Raw genomic sequence first — 21,601 nt, forward strand, 5'->3', positions numbered from 1 at the left:
AGGAGACCAGCAGTCCATCGCTCCGCCCCCTTTAGGAGACCAGCAGACCGTGACTCCGCCCCCTTTAGGAGAAGAGCAGACCGTGACTCCGCCCCCTTTAGGAGACCAGCAGTCCATCGCTCCGCCCCCTTTAGGAGACCAGCAGACCGTGACTCCGCCCCCTTTAGGAGACCGGCAGACCGTGACTCCGCCCCCTTTAGGAGACCAGCAGACTGTGACTCCGCCCCCTTTAGGAGACCAGCAGCAGCAGCAGGTCTTGAGTCCATTGACTCCAATGGGAAAACTGAACGTGAGCTCAGATTATGGTCGATTCTTTCGCTCCAGAGTCACTGAAGTAAATATTGGACTCATTTTATCACCAGACACATCTCTTCTGAACATTTAGACACGAAAAACACCCGCGCTTACTTATTTACGTGATGTTAAATATGACTGTTAGCTGTGTACATATTTAATGTTATTATAAGAAAATATAAATATCTTACTTTCGTCCGCCGACGACTTTGATAAATCCACACACACGTTCACAACACAAGGTGGGGGGATGGGTGACCATGCCCACTTTAGGAGACAGGAAGTGAAGCTGAACCATTTCATATCATTGGAGCAGCTCGTAGTGAGACATCTTGTCATAGTAGAGGATCTTTTTTTTAATCACTCACACCTTGTTGACAAATCTGTGCTCAGTTGTCCTAGATATATACAGTATATTAATTCCACTTATGTCTGCAATGCATCAGTAATGTATAATGTGTACCTGAGGCTGTCATCTGAGCCAACATCAGCAGGTAGATGGAGGTGGCGTCCACCTGGAGATGTCCCCACTGGTCGTCCTTGACGACCGTGGCGCAGGTGGGAGTGTCGTATTTGGCGTGTAAACAGTCCTTGGTACTCTGGGTGTGTTTGAACTTCTCCACCTTCTCCACCTGGAAACACACGAAGACAGAAAATACAATAAAATGGACCAGAGGCGGTGGAAAACCAAGATCGCTGTAAGTCCCAATAATCTTTATTATTGATCGATCTGTTCATTACTTTGTCTGTTCCTCATCACTTTGTTGTTTTGTCAATCAACTCAGTGAACTTTAAACTCAATGTACAATTTCAGGATCTTTTTTTTTTATTATTTAACCTGAACTTCTGACTCAGCTTAGCACCTGAACATTGTTTCAAAATATAAAAACTAACATTAACTCCCAGTAAACACCTGTGTTCACATTCACACTGACACTTGTCCTCCACATCCTGTCTCGTGTGATTAAAGGGATAGTTCAACATTTTGGCAAATTGGCCCATTGCTATAAGGGTAAATACAGAGACTGCTTGATGAAAAACTGTCCCTGAAGGCAACGTGCATCAGCGGTTTTGCATGAATTTCCCTCTAAAACAACTCTGTCTGGTAACGTTGTGTTATTATCTCATAGCGTGGTGAATGTGCAGCTCACAACTTGTCCACCAGAGCGTTGTGGAGTTGTTGGATTGTGTATTTGATGAGTTTGATGAGGGAAGAAATCCCATGAGCCTCCGTAGCGTAGCTCTGAGCAGCTCACGGCTCTGCTCCGCCGTTCTAAAAACAGCTTGCACCGACAATTAAAGGTAACGAACCTACTGCTATGACTATAGGGATTATGGCAATGGGCCAATTTGCCAAAATGTTGAACTATCCCTTTAAAGCATCACAAAGGTTTCTGATCAAACATTGAATCTTCTGCAGCGTTTCAACGCGTCGCTGTAAATTCAGCTTCTTAATTTTGTTTCCACACGTTGGAAAAGTTCAAACCAACCACCGTTCTCACACACACGTTGGTAATCTTTAGTTTTTCTAAAAAAAAACTTTGAGGCCTGAGGTCAACGTGCAGTCGACTGTGGACACACACACACACCTACACACACACACCTCTACTGTATATGTTGTTTGCCAAAAACCAGCAGCAGCTCAGATAACACACACACACACACACACACACACACACACACACACACACACACACACACACACACACACACACACACACACACACACACACAGCTGCTTTCTCAGAAACACAGCAGTGGATTATGGGATTTTCTGTGACGACAACATGACGTTAGTGTTCACGCACAAACACAAACACAAACACAAAGGAACATGTAAGGAATTAGTATTAGTATTATTATTATTATTCTAATGTGAGCTCAGGTGAGTCTTTTTATTTTTATTTTTTTTATTTGCACATTATATAACCTGCATAAACAATAAAAATAGCTAAATTAAACATTGTGCAGGAGAGGTGGAAGCCAAAAAAGGCTTATAAAAATACAGCGATGGTCGATAATACAGAAATTCATAACATAAAAAATAGAAAAGAAAAAAAGACAAACTAACATAGAAAAATGAAAGATACTGAATTAATGAAAGAAAGAAAAAAAAACAATTTACATAAAAAAAATTAAAGGTACAAATTGACAGATCCAGAAGTGTTACAAATCTTAGCTAAAGAATGTTTTTTTTTAGTCTTACCTGCCTCATCATGCACTGGAGAAGGCCCTGCATCAGTTTGACCACACTCTGCAGACACACACAAACCACTCGTCAGTACAACAACACGTGATCCAAATGGTTTCTATGTTTATCTCACTAAACAACAATAATCTAATTTTATTTCCATCATCTCCAGAGTTCATGTGTGAGCGGCGAGCGCTGTGACCTTCTTGTGTTTGTTTAAACTCAGTTGACTTTAGGGAAACACTGCTAGAACTCAAAATCTTTCCAAGAATATTTGTTTTATTTCTTGTCAAAATGTCTAATTTCTAGTCAAAATAATCTCTTTCCACTCATCACCTAAAAATTAACTTGTTTTTAGATCATTTTCACTTGTTTCAAACTAATTTTCACTTGAAATAAGTAGAAAAATCTGCCTGTGAAAGCAAGTTGTTTTGTGCTTGTAATAAGAAAGAAAAACTGTCTTTCACTGGCAGATTTTTCTACTTATTTCAAGTGAAAATCTGCTTGAAACAAATGAAAATGATCTAAAAACAAGTTAATTTTTAGGTGATGAGTCTTATTTTAAGTAGAATGAGATTTGTTTTGACTAGAAATGAGACAAATATTCTCGTAAGATATTTGAGTTTTTGCAGTGAATAAATCATTACAAATACAAATACAAACTGCAGTTTATTATAAGACTCATTGTGGCTGAGTAACGAATGAAGTGGAATTAAATCTATTGATTTGCTCCTCGGTCACAAAAGTCATATTTTTCTTTTTTTTTTTTTTTTACTTCAACAGCTAAAAATCCAAATGAGTTCACTTGCAATGATATTTCGCTTTTTATTTTGAGCATTCCAGTTAATTTCTGACACGACGATGCTGACGATCTGTTAAAGGGATAGTTCAACATTTTGGCAAATTGGCCCATTGCCATAATCGCTATAGTCATAGCAGTAGGTTTGTCGGTGCAAGCTGTTTTTAGAACGGCGGAGCAGAGCCTTGAGCTGCTCAGAGCTACACTACGGAGGCTCATTATTGGATTTCTTGGTTTCCCTCATCAAACTCATCAAATACACAATCCAACAACTCCACAACGCTCTGGTGGACAAGTTGTGAGCTGCACATTCACCACGCTATGAGATAATAACACAACGTTACCAGACAGAGTTGTTTTAGAGGGAAATACAGAGACTGTTGATGAAAAACTGTCCCTGAAGGCAACGAGCATCAGAGGTTTTGCATGAATTTCCCTCTAAAACAACTCTGTGTGGTAACGTTGTGTTATTATCTCATAGCGTGGTGAATGTGCAGCTCACAACTTGTCCACCAGAGCGTTGTGGAGTTGTTGGATTGTGTATTTGATGAGTTTGATGAGGGAAACCTAAGAAATCCCATAATGAGCCTCCGTAGCGTAGCTCTGAGCAGCTCACGGCTCTGCTCCGCCGCTCTAAAAACAGCTTGCACCGACAATTAAAGGTAACGAACCTACTGCTATGACTATAGGGATTATGGCAATGGGAACAATTTGCCAAAATGTTGAACTATCCCTTTAACCCAGTGTGTGTGTGTGTGTGTGTGTGTGTGAGACGAACACACCTGCTCCAGCTCGTAGGCCTTGGCCTTGTCCTCGTCTCGGTCTGCGTTCTTGCGGTAGGCCATGCCCAGCCCCCACACCGCCAGCACGCTGTACACGTTGTCCCGGACCCACGCGTCCGTCTTCTGGGCGCTGGCCGGCAGCAGGCCAGTCACCGGGTTCTACACACACACACACACACACACACACACACACACACACACACACACACACACACACACACACACACACACACACACACACACGTTTAACATCCGTGTCCATTGACTCAGTCGGATCTTTTATAAAAGACAATTAGAATAAAAGAATCATCAGAACGTGTTGGTTTTTATTCCTGGGATTTTTCTCTCAGGTAAAGTTTCCCAACAGCCTGCAGACGATATTCAGGGTTAAAAAAACACAAGTGAGAGCAGTGTAGTGGAGTAAAGAGTTAGGGATGTCATGATTAGCCTATACATTTTCTTGGTACAATTATTGTCAGAGAAAAAATCACTGTATTACGATTATCACGATTATTATGCATTAATTAATTCCAGAACATTATTTATGAATATGTAAAATCAAATATAGTCAAAATATTTAAGTATCTCTTAAAAAAGGACCAGTTATTAATCCCCAAGGGGAAGTGTTTGAAATATTCAAGTCATTAACTGTCATCTACATCTATCTACACATTATAACTATATTCATAATGTATTATTGATGTGGGAATTGTCAGCGAGTTACTAACAATTATAACGTATTATAATACCTGACCTTATAAGTCAAGATAAAATGCTGTATAGTGTGTTATGATCATTGTTATTAAGTATTATGATCATTTATGAGTGTTTATAATAGTTATACAGTGTTATAACTGCATTATAACTCATTATAAGTATGGTTATAATGCGTTATAGAGATAGGCGTCACATAAAGTGTTACCCCAAATGTTTAACTTTATTATTACAAATGACATGCTAACATTTAAATTCCTACCAGTTCAATGTTACGTTAGATAAATGGACCAGTATCTGTGCATCTTCCTTTACTTTGGTGCTGATCTGCCGATACGGTTCCAACATGATGTGTTTCAGAAAGTGTATTTTGTTGTTAAAGTATTTATGAATCTTCAGGATTAATTAACTGTGGCGTTTAATACCGCGATTAATTGTGAAAACAAGTCATTGTGACATCCCTCTAGCTAGATGGTTTGTTTTCCTTTGTTCCTTTAGCAGCAACAGGAAGCGAGACTTTTCTGTTTCTGCTGTAGAAGAACCAGAGAGTCGGGTTTGATTAGTTCTCTCTATGTCGCTGGTTGTATGTTTATATGTGGCTGCCGCTGAACAATGAACCTGCTGGTCCATTGTGTCATTTATCTGATTATCATTTCCTTCATCTAGTCATCATTTTGTCTGTGAAAACACCAGATTTAAATGCTGGTCATCACATCCCAGAGTTTACAGAAACATCTTCAGCTTGTTCACGTTGTTCAGTTTAATGTTTGAGAAGAATCTCCTGAAACTCATTTTTCATGTTTCTGTTTGAAAATGAAAACATTTGTTCACACACACACAGTCAAAAGGATGGTGTCTATCTGCTGGTCATGGACTCGGGAGTGAGGCAGGACACGTAAAAAAAAAAAAAAGTTATCCCTTTAATGTTATACTGCAGTAGTTTACATGGTTTCACTTTCAGTTCTTTAAGTTAAAGTCTGTAGAACTGCCTTGTTGTTGAAACCCAACCTACAGCCTATATACAGTACGTTCTCCACGTGCCCTGTGGGGTCACGGTGTTGAACTTGTGCAGCTGTCGACTGTGAACTTGAGCGTTGAGAGATAAAGCTGCATAGTTTCCTGAGGTTGAACTTTGGCCAACACTTGTTTATCTCTGCTGCTGCTGCTGCTGCTGCTCGGCTCCGATCTGGTTCAACCTGAATCTGTCTGCATGTGTCCAACCGACAACACAACACAACACAACACACACACAAAACACACACAAAACTACACACAAGCCCCAAAGCTCTGGTGCATGTACAGTAGAGTAGAGTTGTGTTTCCTTTTATAGCGTCAGTCAACATTCCTAAAAGAGGCATTCCCGTGGTTTTCCCTCTTGATCTATTACTGTTCTGCTTCGATGAGCAACAAGTGCTGCAAAGCTGAACTTCTCAAAAACAGCTGTCAGAACAAACTAATGAGGATGTAATATAATATAACACATATATAATAACTACAGTATAGAACTAACTGAGCTCTGTATTGTTGTATCTTCCTTATTTAACCACCAACCAACCAACCAGTTCACTGCAGCTGAACTCATTTGCTTGTTCATTTGAATAAATAAGTCAGAACATTCACTGACAGCAGCTTCTTCTCAACTGAGAGAATCTGTATCTGCAAGTTCCCAAACATTTCGCAACAAAAAAACTGACTTTAAAGAGAGTGAAGCTGCAAACTCATGGTGGCTGTGACTCAGTTTTCTCCTGCTGGTGTGGCTCAGTCCCTGTGCCTGCAGGTTGCTCAACAAAAAACTGAACATTTTCATGTATTTTTAGGACACTGACTTTCCTACATTGCATGATTATTATTTCTATGATGGAATAATACAAGATGTGCAGGAAAAAATACAGGCATTAATAATATAAACTAAACTAAAATAAAGAAGTCTTCATTAAAGCTTGATTTTGTTTGGATGTTTTAGTTTGCATCATATCATATTGTATATAAAGGCCAGACACTACAGGCAAAAACAGTTTTTTCATGCGTTGTTCAATTTTTAGATTTTGGGCTCGTTTTCTTCCTCTTCTTTCAGAAAAATCAAAATAAATGGTAGAAAATCCACATTAAGGTGGTTATTTTAACTTTATTTTGTCTCTTTCTTCCGTAGATTTCTCCTAAAATGGTCATTTCCTCTGTATCCGCAATCGTTAAAGTACAATTTACATTAACAATCTATGGAATTTTACAGTCCAAGTCTTTAAAGGCCGTTTTCTCAGACTCAGACTCTGAGCTAGAAATCTCCACTTCAGCAGCACTTACAGACACCAAACCTTCCAGTTTGATCCCTTTCTATATTCTGAAGGTTTTTACAGAGGGGATTGATGATATATTATTCACAGCCTGATTTATACAACATTTTATTCCTAAAAACATGGCAAAAGATTTTTTTTTAGGGCTGGTGACAGTATTTTCTCATTTACAGAGTGATAAAAAGAGATATCCAGAATCCTCCTCTGGAAAAACTTCTGACTCTAATATGTCAACAAAATAAAACAAGAATTTTGAAAGTGGCTTTATCCATTGTTCAGATTTCTGTTCTGGAAATGTATGCAAATTAGCGCATATTTAATCAGATATTGCCTCATTTACATATTTAAACATAAAATCTGACAGAACTGTTCTCTCCTCTCACCTGGTGGCACAGGATGGTTTCCTGGACCAACCTGGCATATCCGTCCAGCCTCACGCCGGAGTTACTGCGGCTCCTCATCCTGGAGGATCACTGCAAACACAACACACACACCACACACACACACACACACACACACACACACACACACACACACACACATGCATCAGTCCTGGCAGCTACACAACAGCAGAGATGGACAGAGTACTCGACCCCAGTACTTGAGTAAGAGTACAAATACTACTGGTCAAAATTTACTCCATTACAAGTAAAAGTAGCTCAGTCGACATGTTACTCCAGTAAGAGTAAAAAAGTACTTGCTTTTAAAAGGTACTTAAGTATCCAAAAGTACATGATTTTAAATTTTACTTTAAAGGGATAGTATCATTTTTTTTTAAAAGTGGGGTTGTATGATCTACAAATAGCCCCTAAGTACTTTAATTGCAGTAGACTCTCTGCACTCCTCCCGTTAGCAACGCCAGCCCATAATAGCCCTGCCCAGAGATTTACAACATACAGTGTTGTGAACAGACCCAAAGAAACGGCCTATTTTCACGGCCTAAAAGAGGTTTTACCTGAAAAAAAATACACAGTTCCATTGTTCGCTATAATATAATTTTTTCCAGCCCTTCAAAGTGCAGGAAAAACACAGTTTTTATAGCTAGCGTTACTAACGGGAGGAGTGCAGAGAGTCTTCTACTGCAATTAAAGTACTTAGGGGCTATTTGTAGATCATACAACCCCACTTTAAAAAAAAAATGCTACTATCCCTTTAAGTAAGAGTAAGAGTAAATTTCTTATTTTTCATATCAATGAATTACTATATTTTTCTAAATGAATTTAAGGAGCTTGTTGTTTCTGAGAATGAACTCTTTGAAAGCAGCTGCACTGATGTGCTGCTTTTAGGGGTTAGGGTTTCCTTCTTTGACAAACACAGCTTGTGTCCAATAGGATTTTAGAAAAAAAAAAAAGACCTGAAAGTAACGAGTACCGGTAGCCTACTTTTCAGCCTTCCTAGAAATTAACTCGAGTAAAAGTAAAAATATAGCCTATTTGTCTTGTAAATGTATTCAAGTAAGAGTAATAAGTACCAAATAAATCTAATACTCAAATAATAAAGTACAAATCCTCTGGATATGTACTTACGTAGCTACAGTACTCAAGTAAATGTACTCCGTTACTGTCCACCACTGCTCATTACAGCAGCTCCAGCAGCAGCAGCAGCAGCAGCAGCTCGGTGCAGCAGCAGCAGCTCGGTGCAGCGGCCGCTCTCCTCCTACCGTCACTGTCCCATCCTGCGGCGCTGCGGCGCGGATCAGACGCGGCTCTCTGCTCCGCGGCTGCGGCTCTCTGCTCTCTGCTCCGCGGCTGCAGCCTGTTAGCCGAGTAGCATCCAGCTGTTCTCAGCGACAACAACACAGACACACACAGATACACTCACACACGCTGCCTCTCTGTGTCTCTCAGACTCACACACGCACACGTACACAGAGAGAGGAGCGTCCTGGTGCCAGTGTTTCCTGTGCAGACTCAGACTCGGTCCTTCCTGCAGCAGCTCTTCTCTCAGGACGTGAAGCGTCGCTGCTCGGCTTCAACTGAACATCCCAGTCTGTGAAAAACACATCATGTCCCTGCTGTTCTGCTAGTGGACGGTAGGTGGCGCTGAAGGACTTCATCCTCCTCTGCAGAGAATTACTCTTTTTCTTACTGTAAATAAACAATAATAAAAAAATAAAGTTCAAGTTGTTTTACATAAATATACAAATATAACACATTATTTGTCATATGAATAAATCAAAATAATAAGATGAGCAGGACATCAGAATGTTTATTTAGATAGATAGATAGATAGATAGATAGATAGATAGATAGATAGATAGATAGATAGATAGATAGATAGATAGATAGATAGATAGATAGATAGATAGATAGATAGATAGATAGATACAGTATTACAGTAGCATTGTAGCATACAAGGTAAAAAAAAATTTAAAAGTTGAAAAATATGCAAAATATAGAAACACAAAACGATATAAAACAAACATAAAAATATAAGACAGAAATAAAAAGTAACATGTGAACATAGATCATAGATAGATGTTACATTATAGTTTGATGATCAGTACCAGCGCTTTAACATGAACAGTGTTTAGATGCAGCAGCTGTGATGGAGCCAATACTTCCTTGGTTTATTTACTGTATAGAAATGCACCACATTATATATTCATTTATTCATTTGGTTTTTGGTTTTTAATGCAAAGTATCAAGATGTTAAACACATAGTTGACTAAAAATAGCTCTCTACTGTGCTGTAGAAGAATAAATTAACATAAGTCTATAGGCTTCCTACAAGATTTATACATTAACCACCTCAGTACGTCACTATAGCTACAACATGCAGGCACAGGCTGATGATACACCATTTTCAAAGGTTTTATAAGACGTAGGTTGTAGTATAAATAAATTGTGGTCTCTACAATAAACTTAAATATCTACGTAAAAAGGTAAAGGTCTAACACAGATAGGAGCACTTTATCATATTTTTCTATTCTATTCTACAGTCCTCTGTATAGACCCTTTCAGAGAGTATAAACAAAGACAGGTGTGGCTCATTAGAAAACGCTCTGCTACACTAAATTGAATGGAGCCTTAATTAGTATCCTCGGTAACACCTGTATTTGTTTATACTCTCTGAAAGGGTCTATAGATTTTAACTTATCTGTCCTCTATAACAGACATTTGGACCAGGGGGGGGGAGAGAGACCTTTGAATGCCACTGTACATGTGATAAATTACAAAATAACAACGAGTCTTTGTCTAATTTGTTGTTATATTTTTATTATTAACAGATAGATAGATAAATACTTTATTTATCCCGGAGGAAATTCAGTTTCTCAGCTGCACAATAAACAACATCATTCAACAGCAAGACATAAAATAGTAAAAATTTGTGCATTGAGAATATCTCAAAGGAGGTTAAATCGAAAGCAATTGGACTTAGTTATTTGTCTAGGAAGACGTTTCACCTCTCAACGTCTTCCTAGACAAATAACTAAGTCCAGTTGCTTTCGATTTAACCTCCTTTGAGATACTATGACCTGGACAAATGAGAATATGCACAGGCTTATTGCACTGAGACTAGAATAAATAAAAAACAATGAATAAAGGTTAGAGGTTAGATAACCTAATAAAATGTTTCGTTATCTACATGAACAAAATAACAATCAGTGTCACTTCTCTGACTGTAAAGCAGAAGGAAGTGAAAACGACCCAAAGTTTCAGCAACATGAAATTCGCTGAGGCTGCTGCGAGCTGAGAAAAACAACGTAACGGATAACGGGATCTCTGAGCCAATCAGAGCGCAGCGCTGTGGCTGCTGCGGCCAATCACAGCGCCCCTCTCTTAAATCGATGTTTCACCAGTCAGTAACCGCTCCTCCTGCTAGTAGCCGCTACTTTAGCATCCAGCCGGGGAGAAGAAACGCAGAGAAACACATAAAACATCTGCCAACATCTGCTCTCCTCGTCTGGTTTTATGAATGTGTTTGGTTGATTCTCCGCTAAAAGAACCGAGAAGACCGAGTCGCTGAGGAGCCGTGAGGCCGAGGACAGAGCGAGGTAACGGGCGTTGTTTACTGCTGGTAGCCGCTGTAGCCGCTGTTAGCTCCGGTAGCTAATACCGTTAGCTCAGCGCCGCAGCAGCAGCAGCAGCAGCAGACGTGTTGTTCATGTTAATGTGTTGTTATGGACATTTAGTTAGTGGTGTTAAACTTTAATTAAAGTAAAAAGCTACTAGTTATAATATCTACGTGCTGGGCCTCGTCATATTAACATTATATAATGTAACGTAAGGCTGTGTGTTCGTGTGTTGTTGGGCGTCTCATGTTGTTGTTAATTTCATCAGATTCATCGGATTAAGTTTGTTTTTATGGGGAAAAAATAATGTGTCTGATGAATAAATGTGACATGATGGAAACAGTTCATCTCAGATTCACTTTAGTCTCCATCATCCTCATCTTCATCCTCACTCTGCTCTGGTAACTCACAGTCTCACTGATCACAGAGATTTAACATGATAGAACCAGAGATAAAACTAGATTTATATGGACCTCAGTCTGGACCATCACAACTCTGACTCCTCTTCTTCTCCTTTTCCTCCTGCTTTTCTTCCTCTTCTTCCTCCTTCTCCTCTTCTCTCCTCCTCCTCTTCTCCTCCTCTTCTCCTCCTCCTCCTCTTCTTCCTCCTCCTCCTCTTCTCTCTTCCTCCCCCTCCTCCTCCTCTCCTCTTCTCTCTTCTTCCTCTTCTCTCCTCCTCCTCCTCTCCTCTCCTCTTCCTCCTCTCTCCTCCTCCTCCCCCTCCTCTTCTCTCCTCTCTTCTTCCTCCTGCTTTTCTTCCTCTTCTTCCTCCCTCTGCTCTTCTCTTCTCTCCTCCTCCTCTCCCCCCTCCTCTCTCCTCCTCCTCCTCTTCCCCCTCCTCATCTTCTCTCCTCTTCCTCTTCTCTCCTCCTCCTCCTCCTCCTCCTCTCCCCTTCCCCCTCCTCCTCTCTCCTCCTCCTCCCCCCTTCTTCCTCCTCTCTCCTCCTCCTCCCCCTCCTCTTCCTCTTCTCTCCTCTTCCTCCCCCCTCCTCCTCCTCCTCCCTCCTCCTCCTCTTCCCCCTCCTCCTCCTCCCTCTCCTCCTCTCTCCTCCTCTTCTCTCCTCTTCCTCTTCTTCCTCCTCCTCCCCCCCCCCCTCCTCCTCCTCTTCTCTCCTTCCTCCTTCCCCCCTCCCCTCCCTCCTCCTCCTCCTCTTCTCCTCCTCCCCCCCCCCAGATGCAGTTCATGCTGTTGTTCAGCCGCCAGGGGAAGCTGCGGCTGCAGAAGTGGTACGTTCCTCTGTCGGACAAGGAGAGGAAGAAGATTTCCCGGGACCTGGTCCAGACCATCCTGGCCCGGAAGCCCAAGATGTGCAGCTTCCTGGAGTGGAGGGACCTGAAGATCGTCTACAAGAGGTCTGTGTGTGTTGTTGTTTTTAAAGGGACAGTTCAACATTTATTCAGATCCTCCTCTCGCCATAATCCCTATAGTCATATAGGTTCATCACCTTTAATTGTCGGTGCATGTTGTTTTGAGAACGGTGGAGCAGAGCCGTGAGCTGCTCAGAGCTACGCTACGGAGGCTCATTATGGGATTTCTTGGTTTCACTCATCAAACTCATCAAATACACAATCCAACAACTCCACAACGCTCTGGTGGACAAGTTGTGACCTGCACATTCACCACGCTATGAGATAATAACACAACGTTACCACACAGAGTTGTTTTAGAGGGAAATGCAGCCGGAACTACATTCCAGACACGGCTGCTGGGCGGAGGGATTTCAGAAGATACTGAAGATACTTCATGTGTCGTAATGTTACACAATGTTACATGGTTATTTGGTTATATAGCGTGGTGAATGTGCAGGACACAACTTGTCCACCAGAGCGTTGTGGAGTTGTTGGATTGTGTATTTGAGATAATAACGTATAGTTATTACATGAAGCAAATACTCTGAACTACTTTCTCTTCTGAAATCCCTCCGCCCAGCAGCCGTGTCTGAAATGTAGTTCTGGCTGAATTTGCCTCTAAAACAACTCTGTGTGGTAACGTTGTGTTATTATCAAACTTTGTTAAATATTTAATAAAAAAAATCAAAATGTGGTGTCAGATGTTTTAGAGGACGATCGTGTGTTACATCACTTCTTTATCTGAGATAGTTTGTTGTTGTTGATGTGGTTATAGAGAAGCAGTGATTCACTGGTTATTTAGTCCAACTCTGAGGTTTCTGGTGTTTTCTCCACCTCTCCTTCTGCTGCCGTGTGAATCCAGAACCTCCCACTGCTCTGGTAACAACAAGAGCTGAGCCACGGACAACGACAACCACACAAATATTAATATACAGTATATAAGCAATGACTCAATAATACTCAGACTGGGACAGATTACTGCTGAGTCAGGACATTACGATGATCTAAATATGTTGTTCACTATGATAAACAACCACAAACAAAGTGTTTTCTGTCTCATGTACGATGTAAAAATATGATTTAATCTCCTTAGAATAAATTCTATCAGTTTGAAGTTACAGTGTTGTGGTTTAGTTGAATAATGAACTGAAATGAAATAAATAAAAATGTGTCCAACAGTCCCGTGCATCATCAGCCTACAGACAGTCTTCGGGAATAAAGTCGTAAATTAACGAGAATAAAGTCGTACATTTCCTACGAGAAAACAGTCATGACATTACGAGAATAAAGTCGTAAATTAACGAGAATAAAGTCGTACATTTCCTATGAGAAAACAGTCATGACATTACGAGAATAAAGTGGTAAATTTACGAGAATAAAGTGGTAAATTAACGAGAATAAAGTCGTACATTTCCTACGAGAAAACAGTCATGACATTACGAGAATAAAGTCGTAAATTTACGAGAATAAAGTTGTAAATTAACGAGAATAAATTCATAACATTACAAGAATAAAGTCGTACATTTACGAGAATAAAGTCGTAAATTAACGAGAATAAAGTTGTAAATTAACGAGAATAAAGTCATAACATTACGAGAATAAAGTCGTACATTTACGAGAATAAAGTCGTAAATTAACGAGAATAAAGTCGTACATTTCCTATGAGAAAACAGTCATGACATTACGAGAATAAAGTGGTAAATTTACGAGAATAAAGTGGTAAATTAACGAGAATAAAGTCGTACATTTCCTACGAGAAAACAGTCATGACATTACGAGAATAAAGTCGTAAATTTACGAGAATAAAGTTGTAAATTAACGAGAATAAATTCATAACATTACAAGAATAAAGTCGTACATTTACGAGAATAAAGTCGTAAATTAACGAGAATAAAGTTGTAAATTAACGAGAATAAAGTCATAACATTACGAGAATAAAGTCGTACATTTACGAGAATAAAGTCGTAAATTAACGAGAATAAATTCATAACATTACGAGAATAAAGTCGTAAATTAACGAGAATAAGTCGTACATTTCATACGAGAAAAAAAGTCATAACATTACGAGAATAAAGTCGTAAATTAACGAGAATAAAGTCGTACATTTCCTACGAGAAAAAAGTCATAACATTACGAGAATAAAGTCGTAAATTTACGAGAATAAAGTCGTACATTTCATACGAGAAAAAAAGTCATAACATTACGAGAATAAAGTCGTAAATTTACAAGAATAAAGTCGTAAATTTACAAGAATAAAGTCGTACATTTCATACGAGAAAAAAAGTCATAACATTATGCGAATAAAGTCGTAAATTTACAAGAATAAAGTCGTAAATTTACGACTAATTTACGAGAATAAAGTCGTACATTTCCTACGAGACAAAAATCATAACATTACGAGAATAAAGTCGTAAATTTACGAGAATAAAGTCGTACATTTCCTATGACAAAAAAGTCATAACATTACGAAATTTAAGTCATAAATTTACGAGAATAAAGTCGTAAATTTCATACGAGAAAAAAGTCATAACACAGGGTATCCGCGGGGTCTTAAAAAGTCTAAAAAAGTCTAAAATTTGAAAATCTAAATTTTAGGCCTTAAAATGTCTTAACTTTGTTGAATTATTGTGTTCAAGTCTTAAATAATTTTAGACAGGTCTTAAATTTTCTTATGCCCACCATGGGCGAGCATGGGCGAGCATTTTTAAATAAAAAGATGTACCGTAATTTCCGGACTATAAGCCGCTACTTTTTTCTCATGCTTTGAACCCTGCGGCCTGTACAACGATGCGGCTAATTTATAGATTTTTACCGGCCAACGGCCTCCGGGAGAGGGGGGGGGGCGCTCTAGCAGGAAGCACAAGTGAGACAGACATGTGGGGAAGGATTATGCGCCGAAGAAGACACTAGTTTTGCGTTTTGGTGCAGTGTTTTATTTTCTAACCAGTCATGTTACTGTCTGTTGGTGCTGTGTTGATGCCGTGTTGGTGCCTCCGGAGTAATTGTGATGGTTTAACTCGCTACATGACTTGTTACGTGTGAGAACGGAGGCTCTCTGTCTTCACCTGGCGTCTCACGGCTGAAAACCAACCTTGTAACATCACTACAGCACCTGGTCGCTGCACCGTGTCCCAGCTCTCGTCTCTGCTGCACCGTGACACGAACGCGCTCCGTAACCCATAATCTTTTGTTCATGACGGTTAAGACTACACAAACACACACGCGTAACATCGTATGTTGTTATCCACCGCTCCATTTATTGATTTTTCGCCGGCTTCCTTGTCAACAAATGCACATGGCTTCATTGTCAACAAATGCACATGGCTAGGAGCGTAACCAAAACAGCGGAAAAGCGAGCGGACTTGTATAGTTCCACACATCTTCCGTGTACCGTCTTTCTGTGTCTCATGTTACAACATGAAAAACCTGCGGCTTATATTCAGGTGCGGCCTATATATGTACAAAATCTATTTTCTTTTAAAATTTAGCTGGTGCGGCTTATATTCAGGTGCGCTTAATAGTCCGGAATTTAGGGTAGTTCACATTTATTCAAGCATTATTTAATACCATAATATATAGGGGTGACCAAAAGCCAATTTATTTACTTCATGTGTCAAATATTGTGCTGGTCATAATACAGAACAGGTTGTGGCTCGTGTCTGTTGATCAAAGAAGTTGAAATATTTCCATGTTTGTCTATTCTGGGTCACATTTAGAAGTCATCACATTTCAGGCCAAAGGGGAAGTGTTGGTGTTTTTACTGTTCTCCAATGTAAAAAGGGGTCACGTGTGACCCTTAACATTATTCAAGGCTTAAAGCCATCTGCCTGCTGGTTGCCAGTGAATTAAATAAATAATGTGTTACATAAACATTTTTAATTTCACTCCCCAATTTCTTTTTGTGCCCCCAAATAGTTTACTTTAGATGCTCCTGCGACACTTCATTGTGCTTTATTGAATGTATTTTTTTCAACTAAAAACAAGCCTAACACGCAACTTATATATTGCAATCAATTTCTAGTTTTGTGACTCCGCATTTCTTTTGTACGTTTTTTATTTGTCATGATAGGTCTTAAATTTCATCCATGATGGTCTTAAAAAGGTCTTAAAAAGTCTTAAATTTGAGCTGGTGAAACCTGCAGAGACCCTGTAACATTACGAGCATAAAGTTGTAAATTTACGGGATTAAAGTCACAAATTTACAAAAATAAAGTCGTAAATTAATGAGAATAAGTCGTACATTTCCTACAAGAAAAGAGTCATAACATTACCAGATTAAAGTCGTAAATTTACGACTTAATTCTCGAAGTTTGTGTTTTTTTTTATTTGTCTATGTGGCCCTAATACTCCGTCGTACTTAAAGCAGATATCAGCTTCACGGCCGTTTCGGCTAATGCTGCGTTCAAGGCAGGCTTTTGAAACCGTAAGTTACAGCTTCAAGTCACAACTACGACTTGGTAGCGTTCCAGGTAACCCGTAGCTCGTGTTTTTACCATCCTGTTGTCTGTGAAAGTTCCCTATAACGGCCACTCGTAACTTCCGACCCGTGAACTCGTACCAGATCGAACTGGTATGACTTCACAGGAAGGAAAAACACAAAGTACGAGTTTCTTTGAACGCACCATGAGTTAGCAGCCCCCGCCCTTGTCAGGCATCAATTGGTCCTCGTGCTACGTCACCACATTCACGCGCATCCCTTGGCTGCACACACAGCCCTTCATGCCGTTCTCTCTCCTCATTGGATAACACTTGTATCCCACAAGGAAAATTTTCTCCTCGGGTTACAGCAGAGCAGAGTGACGGAGAGACTCGTGTTTAGGCTGAAATACTTCATGTAAGTGATTGCTGACGGAAAATAGGACTATTTAGGACTTATATTAACAAAAACATTCCACTGATATCTGCTTTAACAACTAAAGTTGTTGTAGTTGTGGTGAACTGAACCAAAACAGGAACCAGATGTTTTCAGCTTCACTCTCTGTTGTGTTTCCTTGACGACGTTCAGACCTGAAGGTGACCTCTGACCTCTGGTGTGTGTGTGTGTGTGTGTGTGTGTGTAGATATGCCAGCCTGTATTTCTGCTGTGCGGTGGAGGACCAGGACAACGAGCTCATCACTCTGGAGATCATCCACAGATACGTGGAGCTGCTGGACAAATACTTTGGCAGCGTGAGTTCATGAAGCATCACACCTGTTTATTGATTATATATGTGTATATGTGTGTGTGTGTTTCTCCTCTGACCTGCTCTCTCTCTCTCTCTCTCTGTGTTTCCTCTCAGGTGTGTGAGCTGGACATCATCTTCAACTTTGAGAAAGCCTACTTCATCCTGGACGAGTTCCTGCTGGGAGGAGAAGCTCAGGAAACGTCCAAGAAGAACGTGCTGAAGGCCATCGAGCAGGCCGACCTGCTGCAGGAGGTACACACACACACACACACACACACACACACACACGGTTATTTATTTCCTCTGTCAGTTAAAGGATAATTACCGTTTTTTACAATCTGGACCTTATTTCTAGCATAAAATCCGATCATTTCCTAACCCCTAACACGCAGAAACGAACCGTAGCATTAGCGGTAGCAACAAGCTCAGAGATGACATCATCCAGGTCAGAGGTCAGTAGGTCAACCTACAGACCCCGGATGTTGATAACAGCTAACCCCGGACTCAGAGGGGAATAGCACTAGCCTATCAGAACTAAATATTGGTGAAATGAAGGAGTTTCTCTGCAGATAATGTGTTATTTAGAGGCTGCATTCTGCTGCCCTGTAGACTCCATTATACGGATATACGCGGCTCTCGGCTGGAGCTCATTTCATCACAACCACTTGTAATGACACCAAAGTTATCTGGGGGAGGAAATTATCGTATTTTATGCTAGAAATAAGGTCCAGATTGTAAAAAACGGTAATTATACTTTAATTGCGAAAACAAGTTATCGTGACATCCCTAATACAGAGATGAACCGACTCTGACGTCTCTTCTTCTTCCTCTTCTCTCCGTCTGCAGGAGGCCGAGGCGCCACGCAGCGTCCTAGAGGAGATTGGGCTGACATAGACGAACCTCCCAGATGTTCAGCAGCTCTCCAGATGTGGATCTGGACCCTTCAGTGTCTCTTATCTTCCTCCCTCCTCCTCCTCCTCCTCCTCCTGGTGGCTGTGTCCGTGTCGTCAGTCAGTCTGTCTGTGTGTTGTCTCTCCGTATCGCTCTGCACTCTGCTCTCCTGTAACGTCCTGTCAGTCTGGTGCCAACTGTGGTTTCAATGTGTTTCCTCCTGTAACAAGCTCCTCCCACTGAGTCACCTGACACACACACACACACACACACACACACACACACACACACACACACACACACACACACACACACACACACACACACACACACACACACCCCGACGACTTCTTCTGGGTGAAACTCCACAGAGAACAATGTAGCGACACACACACACACACGACACCATCCACTCATCTCACTGCAGCTGTTTGTTTGTTGCTGCAGCTTCACACGATGTCACGAGTCACAGAGCTGAAGGAATCGACACTCAGCTTCACTTTAAATAAATAAATAAAATAAAATAAAATAAAATAAAATAAAAAACCTCCAGCTGCACCGGTGTGTCCTCCTCCCGGCTCTTTCTGCTGCTGCTAAACAGCGAAATACATCAGCGTTGGTTCGATGTAAATATAGAAAACTGGAAAAGAACCGTCGATGTTTAGTTCAGGAACAAATTAAGAAGAAATTTAAAAACCATTAAAGGGATAGTTCAACATTTTGTCAAATTGGCCCATTGCCATAATCCCTATAGTCATAGCAGTAGGTTCGTTAGCTTTAATTGTCGGTGCAAGCTGTTTTTAGAACGGCGGAGCAGAGCCGTGAGCTGCTCAGAGCTACGCTACGGAGGCTCATTATGGGATTTCTTGGTTTCCCTCATCAGACTCATCAAATACACAATCCAACAACTCCACAACGCTCTGGTGGACAAGTTGTGACCTGCACATTCACCACGCTATGAGATAATAACACAACGTTACCAGACAGAGTTGTTTTAGAGGGAAATTCATGCAAAACCAGCTGATGCACGTTGCCTTCAGGGACAGTTTTTCATCAAGCAGTCTCTGTATTTCCCTCTAAAACAACTCTGTGTGGTAACGTTGTGTTATTATCTCATAGCGTGGTGAATGTGCAGCTCACAACTTGTCCACCAGAGCGTTGTGGAGTTGTTGGATTGTGTATTTGATGAGTTTGATGAGGGGAAACCAAGAAATCCCATGAGCCTCCGTAGCGTAGCTCTGAGCAGCTCACGGCTCTGCTCCGCCGTTCTAAAAACAGCTTGCACCGACAATTAAAGGTAACAAACCTACTGCTATGACTATAGGGATTATGGCAATGGGCTAATTGACAAAATGTCGAACTATCCCTTTAATATTCACTCCGTCTGGAGAGCAGGACGAACTTCTGGACCGAGAAAATGTTCTTTTTAAAGCTCTGTGATTCAGATGTGTTGATAAAAACACGACAAAGCTTCAGCTGCTGTAGGAATCAATGACTGACACTTTTTACAATCAACCAGCTGATTAACTGGAATTGAATCAGAAACCCGTTCTCCATCCATCGATCAGTGTAAACATTTAGAGTAAAGTTTGGTGAAACCTCGGTTCCTTCTGCTTTGGCTTCACGTCTGTTTCTCTCTCTGTGTCGTTCAGTGTCGTCGTTGTCGTGTTTGTGAAACTGTTTCTTCTGTTCATTTCACTTTTTTTTTTGTTCCTCGTCTCACTGAGTTTGTGTCGTCGTCGTCGTGGCCTCTTCTGGAGACGAATCGTAGGTCAGTTTCTCCCGTAGTCTGAGCCAACGGTAGGATCATACACTGTAAAAACTCTAAATCTTTCCAAGAATATATAATAAGTCTTATTTCTTGTCAAAATGTCTAAATTTTAGTCAAAACTAATCTCTTTCCACTTAAAATAAGACTCATCGCCTAGAAATTAACTTGTTTTTAGATCATTTTCACTTGTTTCGAACAAATTTTCAATTGAAATAAGTAGAAAAATCTGCCAGTGAAAGCAGGTTTTTTGTGCTTGTAATAAGAAAGAAAAACTTGCTCCACTATCAGATTTTTCTACTTATTTCAAATGAAAATATGCTTGAAAAACATAAAAAGTGTCTAAAAAACAAGCTACTTTGTTATTTTTAGTATAATTAGATTTGTTTTGACTAGAAATTAACTAGAAATGAGACAAATATTCTTGGTAAGAGTTTGAGTTTTTACAGTGTAGTTATAGTTAGTTAGTAGTAGAAGAAAACCCTGTTTCCTGTGTGATGACACTTTGGCTCTGACACTTAAAGACGAACCTTTGACCAAAGAACACTGTGTTGTACCTTCTCTATGGCGTCTGTGGAGGGAAAGGGATTCAGGATGAATAAACATGTAGGTGGAGTTTATTCACCCACAGTTACAGAAGCGTGTTGCATTCACTTGGAGAAAAAAAAGAAGAAATTTAAAGTTTTCTTAGTTTTTTTTTTTATTAATTATTCTTTCTGAATTAACAAGACACTTTAAAATCCTGTGAGAAGTCATGTTTCACCGTTTAACGTTTGCAATCTGGTGGCATTTCAGAATAAAAGCCCCATAAACATGTAGCCTATGTATTTAAATGGTGTTCCCTGTTTGCTACATGGTCTCTTTTCATTATCAATCTGATTTTGCAGTGAAAAAAGTGAAAATAAGAAAAAAAATAGAGGGTTTTTCTTTTGAAAATCTAAATAAACTTGTAAAAAGTATGCAATTTAATCCGTTTTGGGAAAAGTTACCTTTATTTTGAAATCATTCTCAAACTCTGCATTATATACAGTACAATCAATGCTGTTTAGTAGCTTCACTGTAATCTTTGAGGGTTAGGGGTTGGTGGGAACTTCTCGTGGGATTTTAAATTATCACGTTAAGTCGGGAAATAAATTAGTCAGAAAAACTGAAAATAAAAAAACTCAAAAACTGAAATTACTCAGAAAACAAAAAGTTGTTTTTTTTTAGTCTTCAAGTGAATGCGATACACAATAAACCAGTATTACACCAGTATTATGTAATTATTCCAGTCCATGTGAACGACAGACATCCTGAGTTTGTTTGGAAACGTAGAAGATGAAGAAGTGCACATATCAGGTA

At 40.0% G+C, this 21,601-nt stretch overlaps 2 protein-coding genes across 3 annotated transcripts in view; one reads left to right on the forward strand and one right to left on the reverse strand.

Annotated features, from left to right (window-relative positions):
- LOC311004534 (phosphorylase b kinase regulatory subunit alpha, liver isoform) overlaps positions 1–9,026 on the reverse strand; it is a 49,997-nt gene extending 40,971 nt beyond the window's left edge. Inside the window, exons 1-5 of one of the 2 annotated variants that reach the window (XM_083996642.1) lie at positions 8,732–9,026; positions 7,455–7,544; positions 4,067–4,225; positions 2,501–2,548; positions 758–926 (exon numbers count right to left, since the gene is read on the reverse strand). In XM_083996642.1, coding sequence (XP_083852768.1) covers positions 758–926; positions 2,501–2,548; positions 4,067–4,225; positions 7,455–7,532 — 454 coding nt within the window. In that variant the 5' untranslated portion in view covers positions 7,533–7,544; positions 8,732–9,026. Of the gene's footprint in view, positions 1–757; positions 927–2,500; positions 2,549–4,066; positions 4,226–7,454; positions 7,545–8,597 lie in introns of both variants that reach the window. The other variant, XM_083996641.1, reaches the window with a different exon arrangement.
- A 1,849-nt stretch (positions 9,027–10,875) lies between these two features.
- Positions 10,876–18,775, forward strand: LOC311005097 (AP-1 complex subunit sigma-2-like). Its single transcript, XM_083997421.1, has 5 exons — positions 10,876–11,068; positions 12,261–12,439; positions 17,497–17,605; positions 17,716–17,853; positions 18,448–18,775. The coding sequence occupies exons 2-5, from the start codon at positions 12,261–12,263 to the stop codon at positions 18,493–18,495; spliced, it is 474 nt and encodes a 157-aa protein (XP_083853547.1). The 5' UTR covers positions 10,876–11,068; the 3' UTR covers positions 18,496–18,775.
- Positions 18,776–21,601: the final 2,826 nt, after the last annotated feature.

The sequence above is a fragment of the Trachurus trachurus genome (assembly GCF_905171665.1).
Source record: "Trachurus trachurus genome assembly, chromosome: 3".
In the NCBI taxonomy this organism is placed as follows: domain Eukaryota; kingdom Metazoa; phylum Chordata; class Actinopteri; order Carangiformes; family Carangidae; genus Trachurus; species Trachurus trachurus.